The sequence below is a fragment of the Mus caroli genome, unplaced genomic scaffold (assembly GCF_978045245.1).
Source record: "Mus caroli unplaced genomic scaffold, Mus_caroli_1 scaffold_4, whole genome shotgun sequence".
In the NCBI taxonomy this organism is placed as follows: Eukaryota; Metazoa; Chordata; class Mammalia; order Rodentia; family Muridae; genus Mus; species Mus caroli.
The window spans coordinates 30,173,800-30,199,066 of record NW_028227259.1 but is presented as its reverse complement, the minus strand read 5'-3'; the positions used below and the strand labels follow the sequence as shown (position 1 = coordinate 30,199,066).

The 25,267-nt window shown below is 49.0% G+C and overlaps 1 protein-coding gene across 4 annotated transcripts in view; it reads right to left on the bottom strand.

Moving 5' to 3' along the window:
* Dpp6 (dipeptidyl peptidase like 6) overlaps nt 1–25,267 on the bottom strand; it is an 830,048-nt gene that overhangs the window by 6,839 nt on the left and 797,942 nt on the right. For all 4 annotated transcript variants that reach the window (XM_021163979.2, XM_021163976.2, XM_021163978.3 and 1 more), the window contains exons 17-21: nt 24,142–24,189; nt 11,650–11,748; nt 8,612–8,681; nt 6,716–6,910; nt 2,829–2,883 (exon numbers count right to left, since the gene is read on the bottom strand). In XM_021163979.2, the coding sequence (XP_021019638.1) occupies nt 2,829–2,883; nt 6,716–6,910; nt 8,612–8,681; nt 11,650–11,748; nt 24,142–24,189 (467 nt within the window). The remainder of the gene's footprint in view (nt 1–2,828; nt 2,884–6,715; nt 6,911–8,611; nt 8,682–11,649; nt 11,749–24,141; nt 24,190–25,267) is intronic.

Below are 25,267 nucleotides of genomic sequence, written 5' to 3'. Positions count from 1 at the left end.
TTAGCACAAATGGACTGAGAACGGGAGTATAGTGGAGGTTGCAAAAGGCTTACATGACTGTCTATGAGGGTGTATGAGTGAGCATGTTGGGGGTTGGAGAGAGAGAGAGAGAGAGAGAGAGAGAGAGAGAGAGAGAGAGAGAGAGAGGTGAACATTTGTGAGCTTGTGTATATATGTGACAATATAAGCAAAGAAATGTAAGAACATGTATGCATGTGTGCATGTATGTATGGGCATATAGCTGAAAATACAGTTGTATGTGTATATTGTGAGCCTGTGTACCTATGTGAACATGTGAACACATATGTGTATGAGTTTGTAAATGTTGATATGGTATAAAATGTATGTGTGAGAGTGTATGTGAGCATATGTAGCTATATGAATACTGTGTGTGTATGTGTGCAAATCTGGGTATACTGACCATGGCAACATGGGGTGTGGAGAACCCCACAGTTGATGAAGCCTGGGTAACATCCACATCATGCCAAGTCCCCCATTGGTTTGATAGTGTGTCCATTTTGTTATACTGTACTGTGGTAGTGGTTTTTCCTTAAGCAGGGCAGGAGAATCTTGTCAATATTTTAAAATAACAATGAAAGTTTTTCAGTTTTCTGTTCTCTCCTTCCTTCCTTCCTTCCTTCCTTCCTTCCTTCCTTCCTTCCTTCCCTCCTCCTCTTTGTCATCCTCCCACTTCTGTAGACAGGAATATTTAGCACAGGCTAGCTCTGGACTCTCCTTCCTGCTCTGTAAGAGTCCCAAGGGCTGGGGTATGGATGTGCACCACCCACCCAGCACATCATTTTCTAGGAAGTAGGGTTTTCTTTTTTTTTAAATAGACTCTAGATATTCCTATAAGCCATTCTGGCCAGAGTTGGCAGGATACAGCTCACAGATGTCCCCTTGTCTGTGAGGAGCAGATCCGTCTGCATAGGGTTCTCTGGCCTTGAGCTCTCACTGTGGAAGGAAGGGATACTTAGAGCTAGGCTGCATGAAGACTCACATAACTCATGAGGAAACAACAGGAAAGGCCACAGGTTAAAGTACTGAAAGAATTGATGGCACCTGAGACGAGACAGTGCAATAATAGTCATAAAGAGTTGACAGGCCATGGTGAGCACCCTGGGAGAAGGGAAGTGAGAACCCAAGTTGGAGGCTCACAAAGTATCTGTTTAAGACATGTTTAAACAAAGCACAACAAACCCTGGGCAGACCCATGCTACTAAGTGAAGTGTGGCCTCACTTAACAGAGTTGGAAAGGATAGATCCATCAAGAGCCTAGGCTGCTGCATGCCTGAGTCAGGCTGGGGGTGGGGTGGGAGGTGAGGGGATGAATAGCATCAGAAGGTGCATGGTACCTCTCCACATGACACACTTGGCTGCCTGTGTACCCAGTGGGCTATACTCTGGTAAAGCCCACCAACATCCAGATGACCCTGGGTCGGCTGTGGCCAGAGAAAGTGACATGGTCCCAGCGGGCTGGGCATTGGTGTGAGTTTGAGGAGCGTGAAACTCAATGACAACATAGGCTCTGGCTCCCTCATTTCTACCACTGGGGTATTGGGAAGTCAGTGTGTGAGGGTTAAGGGGTAATGGTGAGTACTGACCCCCAAATAAGTTTATCATTGATCTAGCTGTCTCTGGGCTTCTCACAGGCACCAGTGTCTAGAATAAGCCTCGGGGCAATCTCCAGGCTCTGTTCTGTCTCTGAGCTAAGAAGAGAGTCCACTAGAGCCATCTCTGCAGGTTCAGATGAAATGACTCTATAGGCTAATGTTTTGACCATGGGTCCCCAGCTAGTAGCACTATTCTGGAATACCATTGAACCTTTCAGACATGAGCCTAACTGGCAGGCATTGGGCCACGAGTACCCTCTTTAAAGAAGAAGGGAGCCTGAGGTTCTAGCACAGTTGTTAAGATGCACGGCTACAGCCAACCCTCTGGCCTCAGCCTTTCTGCTTTCTCTGCTTCCTAACCCTTACTCCAGAGATACAACTCTAACTCTTACTACCATGGCTGCTACGTGTTCCCCAACATGAAAGCCAACAGACATCTTTTCTCCCTCAAGTCGCTTTTTGTCAGGTAGTTTTGTTTGGTGAGAGCCAGGAGCCATGAGCAAAGTAATAAGGTAGTGGTGGGCTCTGTTGGGCCTGTTTCTGAAATCTCCCATACAGTGCTGTCAAGTCCCAGTATACACTGCTCCCTAGTCTGTGATATATATTCTGATGCTGACTTCTGGGGTTCCCTGAAGGGCTGTGCTGGGGGCCAAGGGGTAGGGGAGGTACAGAGTCATGAGCTTTCTGAGAGGAAGGGGTCTCCAGTCTATGTTGTATGAAGAGGGAAGTGTGGCCTATTAGGCCACGCAAGTGGCCCTTGAAGACCTGCTTCCCATCACTGGGCCTCCATGAAGAGTCCGAAGAGGCTACCCCAAGTCATGTGATGGACTGCCAGGTGGAAACTGCTATGCTTTAGCCATGGGGAACCCACAGCCTTCCTTCCATCTGAGAAAACATGGGGATTAATGTGACTGTACATGGGAAGATGTCCACCCCCTGGGTCCTGGTCCCTCCTCTCCTGGAGTGCCCACCAGAACTCACCAGGCTCTGCAAGAGAAGAAATGAGGGGCTCAGGGGAGCTCTCTGACAAGGACCCGGCCTATTTCCCTCCTTTCAGGTCATGTGACAAAGGCCAAAGGTAAGCTCTCCCCACAAAGCTGTAGTCACTAATCTCTCCTCCTTCCCCCAAGATGATCTCAGAGGGGCTCACAAAGAGGCTTACACCATTCTGTACTCCAGGGTTCACAAGCCCAGGCTGAAGACAGTACAACTCACCTTCCCAAACACAGCTACCCGAGTCTTGTCGATATACTGCTCCTTCAGCATAGTTCTGCAGGCAGAGGGGAGAGAGGAAGAGAACTTATGTGGGTCTCCTCTGTGGTGTGTGGTCTACAGCCATATTGATTATCCATAGCACACATGAAGAACCTTTTCAAATTAGAAAGAATCTTGGAATTCTAAACGCAGTTGCTGATGGTTTTTATTTATGTGGCGCTCACAGTATATTTACACTCTAAATGCAATAGCACCCTTGTGAGGCTTCTGGAGGGATTTCCAGGTGCACAGCTGAGATGTTGGAAGCAGCAGAGAGCATCAGAGGTCTTTGGGCCCCTCCTTTTCCATCTTCTCTTCTGCAATAAGGTGCTGGGTTATGCGACTGTCCTTACACAGTGGACGTTACACCCACCACGTGGGCTCCCAAGGGAATATGAGCAGGCAGAAGACATTCAGAGTTAGAGAGCTTCAGGAAGTTACTGCCATGGGCCAGCATCGACCTCCTCCTTCCACACAGAAAATCTACCCTGATATCTGATGGTGCCAAGCCTTATAACCATTGCTGGGCTCTTGTTCTGTGAGCTTCTGGGTTGAGGAGTGATATCACTGATGTTTTCCTAGAACATGTCTGCTGTTGTCTTTGCTCAGCTGGTGAGCTCACTCCTTGTTTTTAGAGAATGAAAGAAAATGGTCCTTATCCTTTCATCTCCAAGCTCCAAGGGAAGGGCTCCAGGGACTACATCCTCACAGGTATGTTAGGACTCAGGATGTTTTTCCTGGGTTCTCCATGACAGGGAGGAGACAGTGGGCCTCACTGTCAGATGGGATGAAGTAAGAGCAGGAGAAGCCAGGGAAGGGAACTAGGCAGGAGGGCAAAAGGCAAGGATAGTGCTCCCATGAGCTCCTTCCTTCCCCAGCCTGTCTAAATACTACCTCATTTTCCCTGGGAAGCCTGTCTGGGGTAGTGTGGGTTACAGGCAGCCATCTGCTCCTCCTCCTTGCAGACAGAAACCAGTGTCACTTGTTCCTGTCCTCCCACAGCCAGAATCTGGGCCAGCTGGTCCCTGGCAAGCCAGCTTGCTATCTGATGATGCAGACCCTTACAAGTGTTCCCAGGCTATCTTGTGCTGGTGTAGAGTGGGAGCTCTGGGTTCTGGATCACTCAGGGTAAGTCCAAGGAAATAAAGAGAAGGTTACCAGGCTATTTTAGAGTCAAGGAACTCTTTCTTCCTTCCTTTCTTGGAGTTTCTGGAAGCGTCTTCTGTGTTCCTGACCAGCTAGTGACATCGGAAGACTGGAAGCTAATGTTATCATAGTCATGGCTGTCCTAAACTGGGAAAAGTCTCTTGAGGTGAGTCTGTCCTGCTTGGTTGTATAGATGGATAGACCTGCGTCTTCGTGGACACTGTTGTTCTATGGAGCTTCAGCTCTGGGGTCTAATACCTCCGTGGACCTTCAGAGCCCACGAGCTCCTTGCCTTAAAAGCAAACACAAGTGCATATGTGTGTAAGCATGTGTAAGTGTGTGTGTGTGTGTGTGTGTGTGTGTGTGACTTCTGTCAAAAGCACCCTCACACAAATACCTTCTCTGATTGTTGGGTTTTTTGAGATGTTCTCCTCTGTGCCTTCATATTTTGTGTATATAGATTTTTTTTTGCCTACATGTATGTCTGTGCACGGCATGTATGTAGTGCCCTTGGAGGCCAGAAGACAGCACTAGGCCTTATGGAACTGGAGTTACAGACAATTCTGAACTATCAGCTATCATATGGGTGTTGAGTATTGAACCTGGGTCTTCTGGAAGAGCAGCTAGTGCTCTTAGCTTCTGAGCCATCAAATCAGCCCTCTGTAGTTTTTTTCCATAAGACAGAAGAAGTTTGAAGACATCACCTTGTCTCTATTTGGCTGGCTCACACTCCCTGTTGTGGCTTGAACCTCCTACACACACTCATGTTTTGGGCTTTGAGCACTTGCTCCTTGTGTAGTGGGGCTACGTGGAGGAACTATGGACATTCTGGAGGTGGGCATCAGCTGGTGGAAGTGAAGCACTAGGGTGGGCCTCTGAAGGTTGGCCTTGGTTCCAGCCTTGCTGTGTTTCCTGTCCATCCACGATGTGAAGAGCAGCTTCCACACACTCCTACAGCCAGAAACCCTGGCACAACTCTCCTGCCATGACAGATAGCCATGACAGAACTGTGAGCCAAATAACCCTTTCCACTCTTAAATCACTTCATCTGGCACCGTGACCACAGCGACACAAAGGCAGCAAACACTCCCTGGAGGAGAAGGCCCTTTGCAGTCTTTACAAAGCATACTCGGAAAGTCAGCCAAGTCTCCTCTTCTGCATCTTGGAAGCTTGAGGTGTGTGAGCAAGATCAGCTCACTGCAGACTCCAGCACACAAGGGAGCTCAGCTAATGCTGTGTTCTCCAACCATACCCAGGCCTAGGAACACACATGCAAAAATGACACCGTCCATGCCTCATCCTTGTCTGTTCACGCTTGTGGTTCTGCAGGGTGGCTGACTGTTTTCAGTTCACTCCCAGTGCACAGACCTGGGTCTTTGGTTTTAGATCAGGGACGAGGGACTAAGGTGCATATCTTACATACAAAAGCAGACCTGGCCTCCAGGTTCTCCCAGCATCCCTCACTCCCTGCCTGACATACTCTGCCCTCTATCCTGAACTTTCCAGCCCAGGGACTGAGCTGCCCCTCCCGCAGAGGCTCTTCCCTATGTAATCCAGATATTTTGGCCCCTGCCCACCCCTGCACTCCCCTCCTCTCTTTCTCTTCCCATACAAACTTCACTAGCATCCTTCGTTGGGGGCCAGTAAACTTTCTTGAGAGCAGCTTCCCAATAAACCTGCATTTAACATACTCCGCTCTGTCTTGAACTGGCTCATTTCAGCAGTAGAGAAATAACTCATCACTGGGTGCTGTGTGACCTTCGCAGAGGGAGACCTAGATACTGGTCCAGGTTGCTAATGCTCCGTTACAACTTCTACAGCAATGCAAACCATGGTTTTGAGCACCTGTCCCCTGGCAGGGAGCTTCTTCTCTTCTTGGTGGCAATTTGTGGGTCTCACCGACTTGGTGACAGCTTGTGGGAGAAGAGTGAAAACAGGGTACTGCTCAGAGCCCAGTGGCATTCTGACCAGTCACCCACACATGCACAGGGTCCCCTTCTTTGTAGCGAGATGAATCCTGTCCTTGCCCTGCTCCCACTCATATTCTCTCTCTGGTCTTCCTTCTGGACTTCCTGGAGACGACTGGACACCTGACCATAGAAGCCACAACGCAGAGAAGCCAGGAAGACTGCAATGGTTTGGATGTAAAATGTCCCTTGTAGGCTCAAGTGCTCTTAGCTGGGTGTCATATTTTGGAGGATTTTAGGAGGTGGAGCCTCACTGGAGGAAGTAGGTCACTGGGAGATGGGCCTTCAGGTTTGTAGCCCAGCCATATTTCCTGTCTTCTCTTTGCTTCCTGATCCATTGAGATCCAAGAGATTGTAACCAAGATTCTTCCTACCATGAACGCTGTAGTGGACCCAGATAAGCCTCTCCTCCCTGAAGCTGCTTCTTGTCCAGGACTTGGTCACAGAGATAAGAAAAAGGATTAATACACAGACCCAGTTCAGTCTTGGCCTCTGGCTTTATACTCAGATCAGTTCAACACAGAAGCCACCAAGCAGCATGGTAAGCCATCAGGAGAAACCTGCTGGTGGTCTCTCTGGAGACGTGCATGCAATTGTCCACAGGACTTTGTGAGTGCAAGCACAATATATGGAAAGCAGCAGCATCCATCTGGCATGCCCCAGCTGCAGCCCCTGCTGAGAGCATCTGCTCCACCTTCCCTGCCCCACCCCTGCCCAGCCAGCATGGCTGCTCACCTTACAGCTTCCATCTGGTCCTTCTCCTCCAGGAAGCCTAGCCGCCTCCGTACTTCCTGTAGGAGCTTGGTTCCCTGGAAGCCGCTGCCTCGGCCGTCACACTTGACCACCACTGCTCCATGGCTGCTCACCAACACTGTTTCCCAGGTCACCTCAAACCTCTCTGTCACGCTCTGACTCCCTGGGGTACCATCCCTAGAAGAGATAGGTTTTCAATGTGCTGCATGGTGGCTGGCACAGCACATCTGGGAAGCTTTCCCACAGGAAGCAGTGTCTTTCCCATTACCTGGTGCCCTAGGACTGCTCCAGTGCCTCGGGCTCTGCTGTCTAGGGTGCGTGAGCCAGGTATCATTCATATACTCCTCAGAGAACCCTATGGCGCCACAGTCATCCCAAGTGTGTGTGTGTGTGTGTGTGTGTGTGTGTGTGTGTGTGTGTGTGTGTGTGTGTAGGCTACTGGTCAACTCTGATGTTACTCCTCAGGCACTGTGTGACTTGTTTTGTGCTTTTGGGGTCTTTCTGGCCTGGAACTCAAGCAAGTGGACTAGGCTGGCCTAGATAGGATGCCCAGGGACAGTCCTGCTGGCTTCCCCAGGGCTGGGATTATAGGGTACGTCACTATACCTTTTATTTTATTTTATTTTATTCTATTTTATTTTATTGGCTTTTTGAGACAGGGTTTCTCTGTGTAGCCCTGGCTGTCCTGGAACTCACTCTGTAGACCAGGCTGGCCTCAAATTCAGAAATCCACCTGCCTCTGCCTCGCAAGTGCTGGGATTAAAGGCCTGTGCCACCACTGCCTGGTCTACCCTATATATTAAAAACATAATTTCTGGGGCTGGAACACAGATCCTTGTATTGGTGCATCAAGCACTTTAGCTCTGTCCCCTGAACTCTGGTGAGCATTTCCATCATGCTGAATCTCTTCCTGTCCGCTTGGGGTTTGACACAACGTGATCTGCTCCTACTCTCATGCCTGTCTCTGGAGTGCCCAGGATGTTGGATTCCTTCAGCCACTCCTTGGTTTAGAAACCTTCTTTATGGTTAAGTTGTAAGAAGCAAAACCCAGACTGGCCCAGTGACTTTCCTACTTTCTCCTGGAGGTAGGACTTGGGGAGGAGGTACTGGACTTGGCTCTTGGCTCTTGGTTCTTTACTTCTCCTCTAAGGATACCATGCTGTGGCTTCAAAGGACTTTCAGTGGAAATTTATACCATGAGAAACAGCCCATGCTGCTGCTGTGGGCAGATGTGGGGTGGAGGGCACTCTTGTGTCATTATTATGCAGCAGTTAAGGGCAAGGATGTGTTCTGAGAACTGTACCTTTGGGCCGTGCTGTTGTGTAAATATCAAACTGAGCTATATGAAGATGTTATTAGATGATATGATCTTGTGGCACCATGGTGTTATATACTTGTCAAGGTCAGAAATGTTCTTGCAATCTCACTACAATGATCAAAACACCACTGTACTTCTACCTGCAGGGGATCTTCAGGAGCTACAGTGAGTAACAAGTCAATCTGTCTTAAGAACTAAACACACAACATCATCTACCCACCCTACTCCCCTCAAGGGTTCACTGTTCCCTTTTCTTGCATTGATGAGTCTCAAGAAGGCATCTGCAGAGAGGGAGAGAGGGAGAGGGAGAAGGGGGGAGAGAGAGAGTGGGAGAGAGAGAGAGACAGAGAAACAGAGAGAGACAGAGACAAAGACAGAAACAAAAGAGAGAAGGAGGAGGGGAAAGAGAGAAAGAAGAGAGAGAAGGAGAAAGGAAGGAAGAAAGGAAAAAAGAGAGGAGGGAGGAAGAAAGGAAGGAAGGGAGGGAGGGAGGGAGGGAGGGAGGGGGAAAAAAGGAAGGTAAAAGGAAGGAAGAGAGAAAGAGAGGCAGTCATACTTACACCACGAGCAATAAGGGGTAGTGAGCCGTGTCAGTGAAGGTGGCCGGCTTCAAGATCTGCATTGGCAAGCCTGGGGAAAGGGGGAATACAACTAGGTCAGGGACAGCTGGGGCAGGGGATTGACTAGTGTGTACCCTGGTTCTGTTTCTTCAATTCTGTGGATGCCCTGTGGGAGGGAAAGGTAGGAAGTCCACAGAGGGAGCTTCCATAACAACTTGTTGTGGGCTCTTGGGCAGGCCACTGGCTTTGTGGCTCTCTCTGGGCTGGAGCTCAAACTTCACCTTTCACGCAGAAGTGTGTGAACCTCCTCAGGTCCCACAGGTACCTGCCGGTGGCAGAATTCCAGGTAGAGAGAGCCACTGAGGGCCAGCCCAGCCATGCGCTGGGATGGATAGATCTGTACATGCCTAGTGCCTGCAGAGGCCAGAAAAGGGTGTTGGAGCCCCTGAAACTAGAGTTACGGACAGTTGTGAGCTGCCCTGTGGGTACTGGTAATTGAACCTCGGTCCCCTGGAAGAGCAGCCAGTGATTTCAACTGCTGAGCCAGTTCTCAGCAGTTGGTTCTGGGAGAGGAAAAGGTGAGGTGAATTGGTATGCTCAGGTGAGAGGCATACTGAACTGATGGGTGGAGGAGAACACCTCTCTACCATGACAGGTTCATACCAGGCAGGGCTGACTATCCACTAGATCCTCCAGGACAGGACAGGATCCTAGGGGAGGGGTTGGGATAGCTGTGTTCCTGTGGCCACTGATGTCACTGGGTTTGGTCATTGGTGTCATGAGATGGAGAGGCCTCAGGAAATCCCACACCACTTTCTTTGTTCACCCCATCTTCAGAACCAGCCTTCCTGCCCCAGCAGGAATGTGTTTATTGAGAGTAACTACAGGCCAGATTACCAGAGGCCCAGCAATTAAATGGGAATTAGTGGCTTTCTAGTGCAGTGACTACAGACACACCCTGGCAGCCTGCTCAGAAGACTCATCCCAGACCTGGCAGCCAGCTCGGAAGCATCCTTTCATTATTGACCCAGCCTGACTGCTAATGGCTTGCAAATTGGATCCATGGCCCAGGGACTGGCAGAGAGGCAGACACTGCAGGGTATCACAGAGATATCCACAACACATGGAGTAGTTGTGTGTAGTTGCACTGCGAATGGACCTGAGAAGAGGCTGCAAGTCTGAAGACTGCCCTGAGGGAGCCGTTCTGAACACCACCTACTTTCCCAGAAGCCTTATCTAGCAGCGGAAATAAAAAAACAAAGGTCGTCCCTGGTTCCTTCTGCTGCAGTGCTGGGGAGGCCTGGGAGCAGAGCTGGGTGTTAACAATGCTCCTACAGGTCCTCTGTTGCTTTCCTAAGGGAAGGTGAGGATGTCAGGGTTCAAAATTTGGAGATGGGATGACAGCAGAAGGCAGAGTAATGAGGAGGAAGGGGCTCTGGGAGCTGCAAAGGAGTGGAGCCCTCACAGGGAGGTGAATCACACTGGGTTTTGCAGATGTGCAGAAGTGCACAGTGCATGTTGGACACAATATCCAGAGCATAAGTGCAATTCTCTGTCAGAATAGACTATGACATTCTCAGGCAACAGCTTTTAAAATTCTTCTCCCTCCTGAGACCCCTCCCCTTCATTTCTTCCCTTGTTCCCTTCTCAGAGGAGGCCTCTGGTCTGGGGTGGGTTGGAGGGAATTGAACTCACAGCCCAGCCTGTTTCCACATGTGACTGACTCCAGAGATGGATGGAGCTCCATCCTGGACATCAGGGACAACACAAGCACTTCCGGATTTGATGGGGACCTGGGGTGCTGCGGTGAGTGGTCTGGGGTGGACCACATGTGTTGGTTAGCTGCTGTTACATCGTGTTTCACTTGGGGTCCTGTGAGAGGGGATCCACAGTGACCCCCCCTAAAGCATGCTTACTCTTGCCTAAGCTGTGTTCTGGATGATGCTCTGTTGCCTATGTTAACCCAAGGCCCACTGAAGGGACAGTTGATAATTCAGTGCAGGCAGCCTTCCTACACAACTGGGCTCATTCTCTGTTCTTTAAACACCCACACCATTTGCTTTCTGTTGTAAATGAGTTGCCCCACTGTGTTCACTGTGTGGTTCCACTGTGCCACTTGGGGTCCTTACTTCCTGCTCCTGGGAGTGTACAGCCTGCAGGTGGCTGAGTCATCTCTAGACTGTAGGGCAGAAGGGTATTATACGCCAACTCCATCAGCAAGCCAGAGCAGATGCAGAAATCTTGGAGATGGCCCAGGAAGGTACCTACAAGGCATATAGCTCCACCTGCCCCTCCAGTGAGTCTAGTCTGCTTTCCCTAAGCCTGGCCACCCTCAACTCTTGAGACAGAGCATTTCCAGTGACTATGGATCAGACAGAATCCTCCCAGAAACTGAAGCCTGCCCATGACTGCAGAGATGAGGGCAAGAGGGATCTGAATGAAGGCCTTTGGGTACCTTTGAGCTTTGCGGGTTTAAGCAACTGAGCTGTTCTGTGCCCATTTGCTAGAGAACCTAGGAAGAAGATGAGGCTTTTTGGACACTGGGGTTTTCTAGGGTTAAGGACAGTGGGCAGCTACAATTCTAGAGTCAGCCAGTGAGCTGGGAAGCATATGAAGTGTTGGTAACTTCCCAGCTGCTGCTAGCTGATTCCAGCAAACAGGTTGGATCTTATAGTCTAGTGTGGAGGCAGTGGCTGGAGTGTGAAAGAAGAGAGGCAGGAGGAGGGCAGGGTCAACACCTTCAGGATGCATTTCTCCAGTTGCAAGGACACTGCCCATAGCCAGCACCAAGGTAGGACACTGAGGAAGGAAGACAGCAACGTACAGAGGACAGAGGTAGCGATCAGAGAAAAGGCTCTGTCCTGCCGTCTTCACGGGAGGAATCATAAATCTGTCTGTGGTATTGGCTGTTACCAGATCATCTTGAGGTAGTGGATAGTGAGCTGGAAATAAGGTGGTGGCCGAGCAGGGAGGCACCTGGGTAGAGCCGAGCTTCCATCCAAGGGTGACCTTTCAAAGGGCAGAAGAGCAGTACTTACTGTAATCTTCTACTTCAATTTTTCGGTATTCAATCTTGGGCATCTGCCGGTCGTTGATAGCCTTCTGAACTTCCTCATTTGCTTCCAAGTCAAACATTCCTAGAAGTGGGGAAAGAAGAACACACTGGATTCTGGGGCCTAGAGGGGCGGGCAGGTAGGCAGGGCACACCTCCTACACTGCTTCACCCAAGCAGCCCTTGGCGTTGCTTACTGCTGTACAGAGAGAGAAGATGAAATATCAGATAGCTCATTCAAGACTTGGGGCCCTAGTATCAAATCAGGAATATGGGCAGATCAGAGATCTCTATGCTCCATCTGCCCACCTCCTTTTCAGTATGGCATTGGTGTGATTCACTGTAAATCTGTTGGGTTCAAGAAAAGCAATACCACTTATCTGTGGGGGAAAAGAGCCACACCAACCAGGCAATGTCAGCAGAGAAGATACCAGACTGTGGCCTTTATCAGTTACCCCACTCCCAGATTTCTTGCTTTAACCTGTAAGTTATCTGCTCTTTAGAGACTTGGAGTTGGTGACCATAGTCACAGATAGCAATGTCCCAAGAGCAATGTTTTGCAATTTGAGGGCTTACCCTCCCTCATGCATGGTGACTAGGTGACTGTATTGTTGGCTTATCTGCATGGCTCTTCATTTTCAGGTTACAACATACAAATACCACATCAGAAATCTCTTCAGCTGGAAGGAAGGGAGCCCATTTTGCTCACCTGCTGAAATGGCTGTGTGACCCCATTTCACCCTCTCATGCATAATAAGCCCACAGGTCTTCCTTTTCTTTGCTTTCTTTAAGGTTACATGTAGGGTTGGCTTGTGGCTCAATGTAAAAGGGAACTGTTTTCAAGGGGCTCTGCCTTTAGCTCTAAAGTTCCCTGGAAGGCTAGGATCAGAAAATGTTTTAAAGCTATGGTCCTATGAGGAATGTTGGGGTCTTTCATGAGCCCTTGAAAATAAAACCATCCCACAGTCTTGTTTCTTGAAGGCATCAGAGGTTAACTCATGGCTGTCGTGGGTAACACACAGCATTGTGTGACTCCACGATCTCCACCATCTGTGGGAGCAGGAATGGCGTACTTTTGGTAGGGTGGGGCAGGGGGAGTTCCTGTGCCTGTGAGGAGCTGATAAGCAGCTGAAAATGCTTGGCAAGCTGCCAAGTGCACATGGCCGTCCAGCAGCTACGGCTTTCACCTTTCACCTTTGGCAGACGCTGGCTGACACTGGGCGGGTTCTGCCTGAAGCTCCTTCCCCCTTCCCGCCCCCGTGTGGTCTTTTGCCATCCTTCTAAGACAGTCACAAATGAAACTGGACTGAGAGGCACTCCAGGGGTTTCAGGAATCCAATGCTCTGTAAGGTGCCAGAGCTCAGCCTGCCTGAGGAAACCGAGGGATGACTGCTAACCATTCCCTGCTCCATGTGTGAATTCAACAACACAATGGGAAATGAACGTCCAGCAAATTGATTGTAGAGTCTTTGGCATTTGAGAGACTAATTACATATGGAAGTTAATGTTTAGTGAATGCTGGGATTCTGACCTGGTTCACTGATAGCCCCAGACCAAAGCTAGTGTAAGAATCAGGGCATAGACTTAAGATGTTATGTCAAAGCTTCAGCTCATGGAGGTCCCCCTTGTGCTGGCTGGGTTTGTGGCAACTTGGTACAAACTAGAGTCATCTGGGAACAGGGAACCTCAGCTGGGAGAATGCCTTCATAAAACTGGCCTGCAGACAGGTCTGTAGTGCATTTTCTTGATTGATCACTAATGTGGGAGGGCCCAACTCCTGGTGGATGGTGCTATCCCTGGGCTGGTGGTCCTGGGTTCTGTAGAAAGCAGGCTGAGCACTCCGCGAGGAGCAAGCCAGTAAGCAGCACTTTCTAGGGCCTCTGCTTCAGTCTTTTCCTCAGGTTCCTGCCTGGAGTAACCTAGATGAGCTATAAGGTGAGATAAACCTTTCCCCCTGCAAGTTGCATTTGGTCATGGAGTTTCATCACAGCTCTACCTAAGATAACCTGAGAAGAACCTTCCATGGTTATCACTCTGACTGAGTATGTGACTGATCTAGGTATGCCATGGGGAAGGGACCTGGGGTGTGTGCAGGGAGATAGGGGTGACATGGCTGCACACGTAGAGGCTCATGGGTATCAGCACAATCAGCAAAGATGAGTACATGGATCTCACTCAGCTTCTGCCACCAGGACCCTATGGGAACTTCATCTGTGTGAGCGGGTAGGTGCCAGGACCTGCCCAGAGCCTCTCACAATCGGCTCAACTCTCCTTAAATGTAATTCACATAGGCTGGCTTTAAATGTCACTCTGCAATCTTACATGCTGTTTTGGAGGGAGAGGTTCAAACTCGGATCACAAATATGTGTGGCTGTCCACCCAGCGAGGCTTTCCTAGAGCTAATACAGAGATAACTAAATACCCATCATCCACGTCCAGCCCTGTCAGTTCTGGCCTTGTGTGGGGCGTAGCAGGTTCTAATTACTCAGTGACTATTCAGGCTGCCTTTGAATAGCTTGCTCCCCTCTATTGAAATCCCACTTTCTGCAGAAGAGCACCAAAGCAACAGACTATTAAATTTAGTTAAATATTAGATTTCCCATTTAATGATTGCCCACACAGCCGGGCTTATCAGCAGAGAACTGGTGGTCTCACGGGGGAGTTGGGTTAAGTTAGTTTATTTGTTCCCCTAATTGCATTCAAAGAGGGCAGGAGCTCAGAGGAGATATAAGAAAAGATCGGTGCATTCCCCGGGGACTCTACTTCTGACTGCGGGGCAGCAGGGACCTCCAGGCTGCAGCACACACATGGCCACTCCTTAATTAAATGTGAGCCCCTCTAATATTTGGTGGAATTAGCTATTATCAGATCTGGACACAGTGAGCCCACAGAGACAAATGTCTACTCAGGAAGCCACTCCCTTGGCTGTGTGGCCTGCGGGCTGTTCCCACATGGCCCTGGGGCTTGGAGCAATCACTGCTCTGCCAAGGCATTGGAAACCAGTGATCAAACTGCAATGGAAATCATACGCAACTGACCTAGAGGGGAAAGGGCTACCTGGTTCACGTTTCTTTTCTGTAGACTTTGACGCTCCAGGCTGTGTGAATAGATGTACTTTCTGCTTCTCGAGTGTGCTGCGTGGGCATCTGATGGTCAGGCAATCCCATTCCCCCACCCCCACTGACTTTTTTCATTGCTTCCCCATGCATTATTCTTCCTTGTGCTTGCTCTTTGTGGCAGAGTCCATCCACATCCCTCGGCTAACTCAAAGAACAGACCCAGAAGTATAAAGATAGTTCAACTTGGTCCACCTCGGTTAGACCTGTCTTTACTCTGAGCCCTGTTTCCTTGTTACATTCAGCTTGATAGTTTGTGACACAGAGTGAATGTTCTTTGGGCCATTTCTCCCCTCCTTGATTCTCTGACTAACCACTGAGCATCTAGAGGGCAGAGTCAGATAAGTGGTCTTATTTCTAGACTCCAACATCATGCTGGACATCATGATGAGGGCTGCTGCATGTGTCCAACAACTAGGGGTACTACATTCATGAAGGATGATACTGTGTTTGGCACACAGGTCAGCTGCTGGTGCCCCTGTGTCCCCTGAGAGTTGTTTGCAGGGAGTAAGATCTCTGGGTCTTTCCTGGTTCTCTCTGCAGGCATCCCTGAGGGTGTGGACACCATGTACCTGGCTTATTCTCCACTTGATGTTTGTTATGTGTTAACTTGCTAAGATTCTATGCTAAGACCTCAAACAAAGCTAGCCATTGGCCCTTCCCAGAAGGTTTCCATGTGCAACTCTGGGGTTCAGAAGACTTTTCACAACCAACAGAAGGTTTTGTGGAATTGACTCGGAGGTCTCTGCCCAGGGTGCGTATTCCCACATCCTTTGCATCAAGGCCTCACACACAGGGCAGCAGACTTCTGAGTTATCTATTCCTGGTCCCCTTGCCAGCAGGTGGGCTCCACACTGTGGACTTGGGGCCACTGAGTCTGGGTTGACCTAGACAACTCATGGTGTTGGGCAAGGACAATACAGAAGGTGTCTGGCCCTTTGACATCAACAAAACAGTCAAGAGATTTGACTAAGCTTGAAATACATACACCTCTCATTGTTATCCTTGGATAACAATTGTCATTTTTTTTTGTATGTAACCTGGAAGGAGTTTTAAAAAAAAATAGAGGGGGCTGGAGAGATGGCTCAGAGGTTAAGAGCAGTGGCTGCTCTTCCAGAGGATTCTCAGCACCCACCCGGGGCTCACAGGTGTAACTCCTATTCCAGAGGGTCCAGTGCCCTCTTCTGGCCTCCAAAGATACATAGCATCTAAGTGAGGTGCAGATTCATATGCAGAATAAACACACACTACAGAAAATAAAGTTACTAATAAGTAGTGGAGCTATTATAGCTCTTCTCATCTGTCTGTTCCAATGTTTTTGGAAGCAGGAGAATGTGTGTACTCTCTCACAGCTGTTCAGAGGTTAGGAGGAGGTGCCCATTCATATACCACAGCTGCATCTCTGGGGGAGATCACCCCTGCATTACTGAATGGCGGTAGCAGTATGTAGCGTGTTCTAGCTGCTTTCTGTGTGCCTGTGACAATTCAGTATGACCTTATAGACACCAAAACTGTCTATAAGTTTCTATAAGACGTTTAGAAGATTTCATGCCTGTAGGCCACCAGTACAGAGTGTGCTGGGGTGCGAACCAGCAGAGGATGCCAGCATCACTTTAAACAGTAAAACCTAATGCATACATTTGACTATTAAAAAAGAAATGTTTAAAAACTGTTGGAAGAGATGAGAGTAGAAGCGAACTTAGGTTCCATGGGATCGCATCATGACTCTGTTCCAATGAAAACATTGTTGGCCCAGTTTTTCTTTTTCCTTTCTGTTTGGTGCCTAGGTTGGAAACCAGGGCTGGGTGGATGCTAGCTAGGCAAGTGCTCTCCCCCTGAGGCACACCCCAGCCCATGCAGCTATCTCTTCAGAAAAAGCTCTCAGAAAACAACTCAAACCTATGAGGAAACCAGAGGAGTCACACGTCAGATGTCTTGCATATCAGATATTTACACTGTGATTCATAACAGTAGAAAATTATGGTTATGAAGTGGCAATGAAAATAATTTTATGGTTGGGGTCATCACAATATGAGAAACTGTATTAAAGGGTTGTTGCATTGAGAAGGTTGCGAACCACTGCTCTAATGAATGATTTGTGGCCTGTGGCTAGGTTTACATCTAAATGGGATGTGTCTAGGCAAGTAGTCTTGGCTGTCCTGGAACTCACTATGTAGACTATGCTGGCCTAAACTCATAGAGATCTACCTGCCTCAGTGCTTGACTCCAGGCCTGGGATTAAAGGTGTCCTACAGGCTGCCTTTCCCGCCCCCCCATCCCCACCCATGGCCACCAAATTACTCCTTATGCCTTTAATCCCAGCACTCAGGAGGCAGAGCCAGGCAGATCTCTGAGTTCGAGGCCAGCCTGGTCTACAGAGTGAGTTCCAGGACAGCCAAGGCTACACAGAGAAACCCTGTCTCGAAAAACAAAAAAAAAAAATATTTGAAAACTGTAGTTATTAGATACAAACTTGCCTTGTGTGGTGTAAAAGCTGGGATTAAATTAGGTCCTAGGATACAGAAGTGATGCATTGTGTCTGTGCATTGTACACAGGTCCTGCTATCAGAGATGTTATCCATGGCTGTGGCAGGGTAGGCTGTCTCAACTGAGACCTGGCTAAATTTCCTGAGAAGTCTCTGGCACTGTTGAAGGACAGGTGCTACAGCAGATGAGTGTCACTTGGCTTGTCACTTCAGTGCTACTGAAGGGCCCTGCATTGCTCTGCTGGGGTCAGAGAAGAGCCAGGCTTTTGAGGGCCAAGGGCTATAGAAAATCTGCAAGACCCTCTTCTATGGTTACATGGGCTTTAGGGGCAAGGTGGTTCTGTTTCATTATTTAGAGTAGGGGTCATGGATAACAGGCTAGCCTCAACTTGCTATAAACCTGAACATGACCTTGAACTTTTGATCTTCCTGCCTCTACCTGCCCCCCACCAAGTGCTAGGATTTCAAGTCTAATACCATGCAGGTGTTAGGGATCAAACCCAGGATTCTGTGCGATAGGCAAGCACAAGTGAGCTCCATCCCTAGCTCACAAGGTGGCTTTCAAATCCCCTCCTCTCCCTCCTGCCCTCTCCCCCTTACGTCTCCTCCTTTCCTCATCTGGGAATTGGGGAAAAAAGACCCCATTCTTAGCAGTGACCTTGGGACCTCTTTACCAATGAGGCCTTCCTATCCCTACTGCCCACTGATACCAGAAGTCTCCTAGGAGGGGAGTCTGACAAGTGATCTCAGGTCCTGCACAGAGACCCTTTAAACTGCATTGCACCTTCTTGAGTGGTTTGTGCCTAGTAGGTGGTACTCAATACTGGGCAGTGAAGGTGAGCATGTCAACCAACCAACCCCCAAATAGGCTGCATCAAATGGGAAGGCGGAAAGCTGTCTTCAGTGGGATTGAGTTGTGGAGACCCAGAAGCCTGACTGGACTCCAGGTCTCCTGAACTGAGTTCAGGATAGGTAAGCAGGAAGGGGGTGTCCACAGACACGGCCCATTCATTTTCTCTTGGAAGATGTGACAGTGTGTGAACACTCTGTGATCCCAGCTCTTTCTCACATGGGGCCTTAGCCAGCATCTGCCTTGTACTGCCAGCTACATGAGCACTAGAACCAGGCTCAGACAGATGTGGCTTTGCTGCTACTTTCTGCATCTCTACATGACGAGAAGCTTCAGACACATGAGCAGCCTTTGGTGCCCACAATAATGACATCCGTAAGGAAACAGCTTTTAAATTATTCAGCATCACATCTGTGAAAACCCCACAGGCTCTGTTTGCAGATATGATTTTCTAAAGGGGGAAAAGTCAAGTATTCCCAGGGGCAGGGAGGCTGGGGATGATGCCGTGGAGGGCCAAGCTCTCTATAGTAGTAATTCCAACTTTTCTAACAGGGATGGGTTAAAAGAGAATGATGAGCCCCACTGCTGTCCAATCACAGCCCTCCTGACAGGCCAACCCCTTTACCGTGCTCCTGACACACAGGCTGCTCAAGGCAAGGCATCCTGCAGTTTCCTTAGAACCACCTGTCCGTGAGCTTGATGGTCCGCACGCTGCCTCTCTGCATACACTGGATTGTTATTTTCCTCAGCAAGGCCCAAGGACTCCTCAGAGGTGCACTCCCAACAGAGAAGGAGTCCGATGGACTTGGTACACCCTGGCCTAGCAGTAGAAGGTTCAGAAACCACAGACTCAGAGTTCCCTCAGCTGATTGCACGCAGAGAGATTGGAAGAGGTGTCTCAGAAGCCACCATTTCCTCAGGGATGGGGGTCAGAATTCCTGGGTCCTGGCGGCTAAGCAGACAGCAGCTATGGGCTGAAACCTGCTCACTGGAGTGTGGGAAAGGTACAAGGGAGCTTCAGGTTTCTTGTTCTTTTAGACCTTATGGTTTCTGTGTGTTTCAAAGTATATCTGGGCATGAGGTGCAAGTCTGAACACTAGATTCCTTTGTGTTCCATGGACATGGTAACCACTGGGCCTGAAGGGACTTTTAGAAGGTATTACCTACCAGTGGCCCTATACTGTGACTGCAGCTGGTCACATGCCGACATGTGTATATTCAAGAAGTCTTGAATTCTGGAGTGTTTGGATTTTACATTATTGGGTTGGGGACACTTTCTCAGCCTGTAAGGGAAAACGTACTGTAAGGAGTCATGCTAATTTGACTGGAAATGCAGCCTGCTGCTAGGGCACTTGGGAAATTCACCAAGGTCCATGCCTCCACTCACCTAACCTATGCTGAGAAATCCACAGATGCACACAGCATTCCTGGCATGGCCTGTAACACATGCCCCTGATCTCAAGATACCAGCGGGATGGTCTGGAGGGTGAGCAGAGTGTCCAGCTGTTACGTGGCACTCTGTGGGCTTCTGTAGGCCCTCATTGTGCAGAACCCAGGCTGGTGAGGTGGCCTGTGTGCTACTCTGCTTCACTGCGCACTTTTACTGCTCCTGGAACAATGATGATGATGATGACAATGACAATGACAATGAAGAAGAAGAAGAAGAAGAAGAAGAAGATGATGATGACAACGATGAAGATGATGAAGATGATGATAACGATGACAATAATGACAATGACGATGATGACGACGTCTCTCCTTTTCTCTTTCCATATATTCAGCTATAGGTATGGGTATCCATAGTTCATGTGTGGAGGTCAGAGGATATTCTTTGGTATGGGTCCTCACCTTCCACTTCTTTTGTTCTCTGTCCAGGGAATTTTTATAATTTTGGAAGGAAAGTGACTGATCTGAGCCCTACCTGGCCCTAAGACTGGGCTTTGGTGCCTGTCTGAGGCATACATACACAGTGTCTGCCAAGAGGCTATGATCATGGCATGGACAAGATCCTATGACCTAGGCCAGGCACCCGGGGCTGGAAGGTACGTGTGGCCTCATCCAGGAGACAAGCACAGGCATTACTTTCCAGGCTATCATTTCTAGTGGTGCTATGTTGGGCTGTGGCTTGCTGTAGCAGGGCCAGCAGCCACATTACAAGTTCCACGCACAGGAAAAAGTCACACATTCCCACAGACACCAGGACACTAGACACAGTGCTGGCTCTGACACTTGATGGGGCCCACAGCTCAGCTTTCTTTTGCAGGTGACCCTGGCCTGCTCCTGATAGAGCAGGAGCTCACAGGAGCTGCAGAGGGTGGCAGACTGGCACTGAAGCTCAGGGCTATAGGCTAAGGCTCAGACAATTATTTGTAAGTCATTTGTATTTTGTGTGCCTGAGACTGATGCATTCAACAGACTACATTCAGATGTGTAAACTTTTCACCTTTGAGCTGTATGAGCTCACTGGAGTATCTGCTCGCTTGAGACTGTCTCTTACCCTCCTCTCCCTTCTCCCTGCCCTCTGGCTCTCTCTCCCTTCCTTTCTTCTCCCCTTGAAGCTATTTGCTCCTGAACATGCAGCTTCTAGGAGAAATTACTTCTTAGCTGGCAGGATTTTTACGGACTTCTCCTCAACCTCCTCCTTTGTGAATTGGAGCAGACCCTGCCAATCTTATTGCCCTCATGGAGATGGGAAAGAAGACCCTGTGAGGTGCACCAGATAGCAGCTGGCATTTTAGGTTTTTTGGGTTTTGTGTGTGGGGGGGGTTTTTTTTTTGTTTTTTTGTTTTGTTTTGTTTTGTTTTGTTTGTTTTGGACAGGGTCCTGTAATATAGGCTAGGTTGGATTTAAACTTGTCTTAAAAAGAAAAATTTATTTATTTTTATTTTATGTGTATGTGTATTTGCCTGCATGTATGCCTGCACATCACATGTGTGCAATGCCCAATGGAGGCCAGAGCACCTCCTGACAGGGTTCCAGCCAGTGTAACTGACACAGGCTGGTGACAGATATCCCACATGCTCTGCCCACACTCTCTTTCCTGGACTCCTGTAGGATGGGTTTCATGTCCAGGGGCATCCAACAGGTGGGTTGTTGTGTTGTCACATGTGGACTGAACTACACACTCATATCCCCCACAGGACGTTGAAGCTATAACTCTTGGTGCCTGTGAAGGTGGTCTTCACTGCAAAGAGGATCAGTGTTTAGGTGAGGTCACTAGGGTGGACTCTAATTCAGTACACCTGTGACCTCACACTAAGAAATAGACACAGATGATGCACACACAGGTGGAAGTGGGCATCTTGGGTAACTAGTGCCGTGGCTCTGCCAGGAAGGAGGCGTGGGCAGGGCTATAAAGCCTCAGCACTCATCCCATTCTGTTCGCAGCAGAACATCAGGTTGTAAGAAGGGAGAACGCCTCATAGAGAATCAGGAAGTTATCCACAAACTCTTACATGTCGGCAAATAATACAAACAGTAATGCTCCCTCTCCACTCCTCCCCCTCCTCCTCTCCCCCCTCCTCTCCCCTTTCTCATTCTCTTCCTCTTCCTTCTCTTCCCCCTCCTCTTCTTCTCCCTCCTTTCCCCCCTTTTCCTTCCCTTCCTTATTCTCTTCTTCTCTTCCTCCCCCTCCCCTTCCCCTCCCTCTTTTCCTCCCCCTCCTCATTCTCCTCCTCTCCCTCCCCCTTCTTCTTCTCCTCAGCCCCCTTCCTCTCCCCTTTCCCCTCCTTCTTTTCTAGAAGAGGTTTCTCTTGTATTTCTGGCTGTTCTGGAACTCTCTCTTTGTAGACCAGGCCTGCCTCTATCTCCTGAATGCTGGGATTAAAGATGTACACTACTAGGGTTTGTTTGTTTGTTTTTTGGAGGGGGCAGGGTAAGATCTCTTTATTATATAGGTCTGGCTGTTCTGGAACTCGGTATGTGGATTAAGTTGGTCTTGAACTCACAGAGATCCACCTGCCTCTGCCTATGTTGGGATGGGATTGAAGGCCTATGCCACCATGCCCAGCTCCAGCACATGCTTTCTTAAGGGAGGCAATTCAGAGACTCTGCAGCAGTCTGATTTTTAAGTGTGAAGACATCAGGTAGGGTTTAGGCAGGAATAACTTGTTATGCTGTTGAAGACCACAGAGGTCACTTGGGTTGGAAGCTGTAGCTCACTCAGGGTTCTTGCCTGCTGTGTGCCCACTGGGGTGGGCAGCATCTTGGCAGATGGTGACATCAAGAAATTACACGAGGATCTTTCAGGGGACATGGACAAAAACACCAGATCTTCAAACCTCCCAGTCTCTTAGAACAGTCCCCAGGCAAGGCTGGAGCTGAGGCCTGGGAGCAGGTTCTCTTCCCTCTAAACCCACCCCTACTGGGGCAGAAAGACTGTCAGCCTTCCCACAAGTACCACAGCATCCTCTCAGCTCAGCGCTTGTTCCCATCCACTCTAATAGGAACACTCAAACTTTCCCCTCCCTCCTTCCCTCTCCCCTCTCTCCCATTTCCCTCTCTTTGAGTCAGGGCCTCATGGAGTTCATGCGGGCCTCAAACCCCTGCCCTCGAGTTTTCTGTGTATCCAAGGATAACTTTTAACTGTTGCTCCTCCGTCTATTCCCTAGTGCGTGGGTGACAAGTGTGTGCCACTGTACACAGTCTAGGTGGTGTTGGGGTCTGAACCCAGGGCTTCGAGAATGCTGAGAGAGCCAAATTCCAGTACCAACTTCCTTTGCATTTAAAGAATCTGATCACCTATTTACTTTTGGTTTTCTTACTCATGCTGGAATTCTGAATCCTTAATCCATTGCAGGCCTGGCAGACTGCTCCCACGATTTGGCATGTTTCTTTAACCACATCTATTTTACCCAGCTTCAAATGTTTGAACCTGGAGCTGCATATATGTTTGATTTTCTTCCAGGGCAGGATATAGTACTGAGGTATCTTGGTGGGAAGGGTGATGGCAGAGGAGAGACAGGACCTCCTGGGAATAGGAGAAAGGAGGGGCCAAGGGCACCGTTCTTTTACTTTTTAGCTTTTTCATCTACCACACCCAGGATCCCAATGTCCCAAACACAGTTCGTGTGGTAGTCTGCACCAGGCGCTGTCCGGTGAAAACCTACAAGTTCCTTTAGCGGCTGAAAATTCTGAAAGTCCTGTGCTTTGGAAGACCCATTTGACTTGGATTCCTCCAAGTCCTTTTCACCTGGCCTTTGACCTTGGCTTCTGGCCCGTCTTTGGCTTGTGTTGTGTTGTCTCAGTGGGCCTCCTCCTGGGTCAGTTTAGTAAGAACCTTCTGATTACCCTGGCCTGTCTGACCATGTCCTTATCCTTACCCCTGATGTCCACTTCCTCAACATGACCACAGTAAGAACAAGGCCCATCAGCAAGACTTCCTGCCACTGTCTGCTCTCAGGGATCTCCCATCTACTCTCTGCTCTGGCTGCATTTGGAGTTGAGCTTCCTCCCTCTCTAGTGGCATAGCTACCGTCATGGCCCTCCCTCAGGTCTCCCCAAGATCCTAACAATCCTCAGGTAACTCTTATTACGTTGATAATAACCTTACCTTAATGGCTTAGTCATTTACCTGTAATGGAGAAGCCATCTCTCTAGCCTATGTAACCCTGTCTAAATCACCCTGTAATATGATTCTTCCATATCACGGACATGACCCTCTGACCTGCAGGCAGATACACCTCCGAGTACCCATGGAGCCTTGTTCTCAGAGCAGGTCTTAGAGGAGGAAAGAGTGAAGCCTCCTCCTGACTGATTGAGGTTCGAATCCAGCACACCCAGAAGATTTCAGCCATAATCTGGGTACCTAGGGAATGGCCACCCAGCCTCAGCACTCACAGGCTCTTCTGGATCCTAGACATTTTTAGGGAGCCAGAGCTTCAGCTGTGTCACACTGGTCCTTGTGACCATTTTATTTAGCCTGCACAGGATTCCAGAGGGGCGTGAGTGGGGGTCGGGCGGACTGTTTCACAAATCTTGGCTTTCACTCCTGAAGCTCAGAAATATCGAAGAGGAACAACACTTACTTCTCTTATCCGTGGTGTTATGCACAGTAACGGTGGGTACGCCAGGGCCTGGGTCCGAAGAACAGAGAGACCGCAGGAGAAAAAACAAAACAAGGCCATTAGTTTAGAATGAAGGAAGAAACTAAGCCTTCCTTAGGACCTGAGGTCTGCCTGGGTCCCGAGGCTAATGCAGCCAGAAGAGACACGTGTCTCAAACGTCACATCCCGATTCATTACCCGGGTCCCTGTTGATGGTACCCATGGTGACCACACGTGGGTATCTGACAGGTGTGGGGGATGCTTTTGCTACACAAAAGTGAGGATCAGAGTTTGGATCCCTAGAACTCACATGAAGGCCAAGTGGGCTTGGTAACCTGCTGTGATTCCAGCCTCAGATGACAGACACAAAGGACCCCTAGAACACGTTCACTAAGGAGATAAGCAATACTGTACACTCTGGCTTTCAATGAGAGTCTCAGCATCAATGAAGAAAGAGGAAAAACAATTGAGGTTGACTCCTGAGACCAATCCCAGGCCTCTTCATGCATGTGCATACATGCACTCATATACACATATGTATGCAAATATGCACATGCATGGATTTTATGATGGTGTCTTCTGCAGGGTGTATAATCCGTACTCTGCATGTTAGCATCTGCATCAAGGCCTGGCTATTCCATCTTTCTGTTTGCTTCTTTGATTCCTGAACAAGACACCAAGAACCTGGAAACACTTGATTCCGATGGACACCACTGATCACCCTTGTACATGTTTCCAGATCACCACATGGATTATTGAATTTGGGTTAAAGGCCTGTAACCTCATTTCCATGAATGAGCTGCAGTCCCATAATGCCTTCCTGGAATCAGTACATATTATTCAAGTCTCAAGCTTGAAAAGCTGGCCACCAGAATGCTGGAAGGAAGCTACTATAGTCTCTGACTAGTTGTCAAACTTTTGAACCCTCTCCAGTATGTGGGGAATGGGTTTTGAATGTGTGAATCTGTTCACAAAACCCCATTAACTGGAAGCTGCTCAGTTCCAGGGTTATTCAGGGTGCAGGAGTTAGGAGAAAGTTCCCAGAACAACAGTTGGCTCAGCCACCCAATGGTTCACTGCTCCGTTGCCTGCAGCAAAAGCAGGGCCC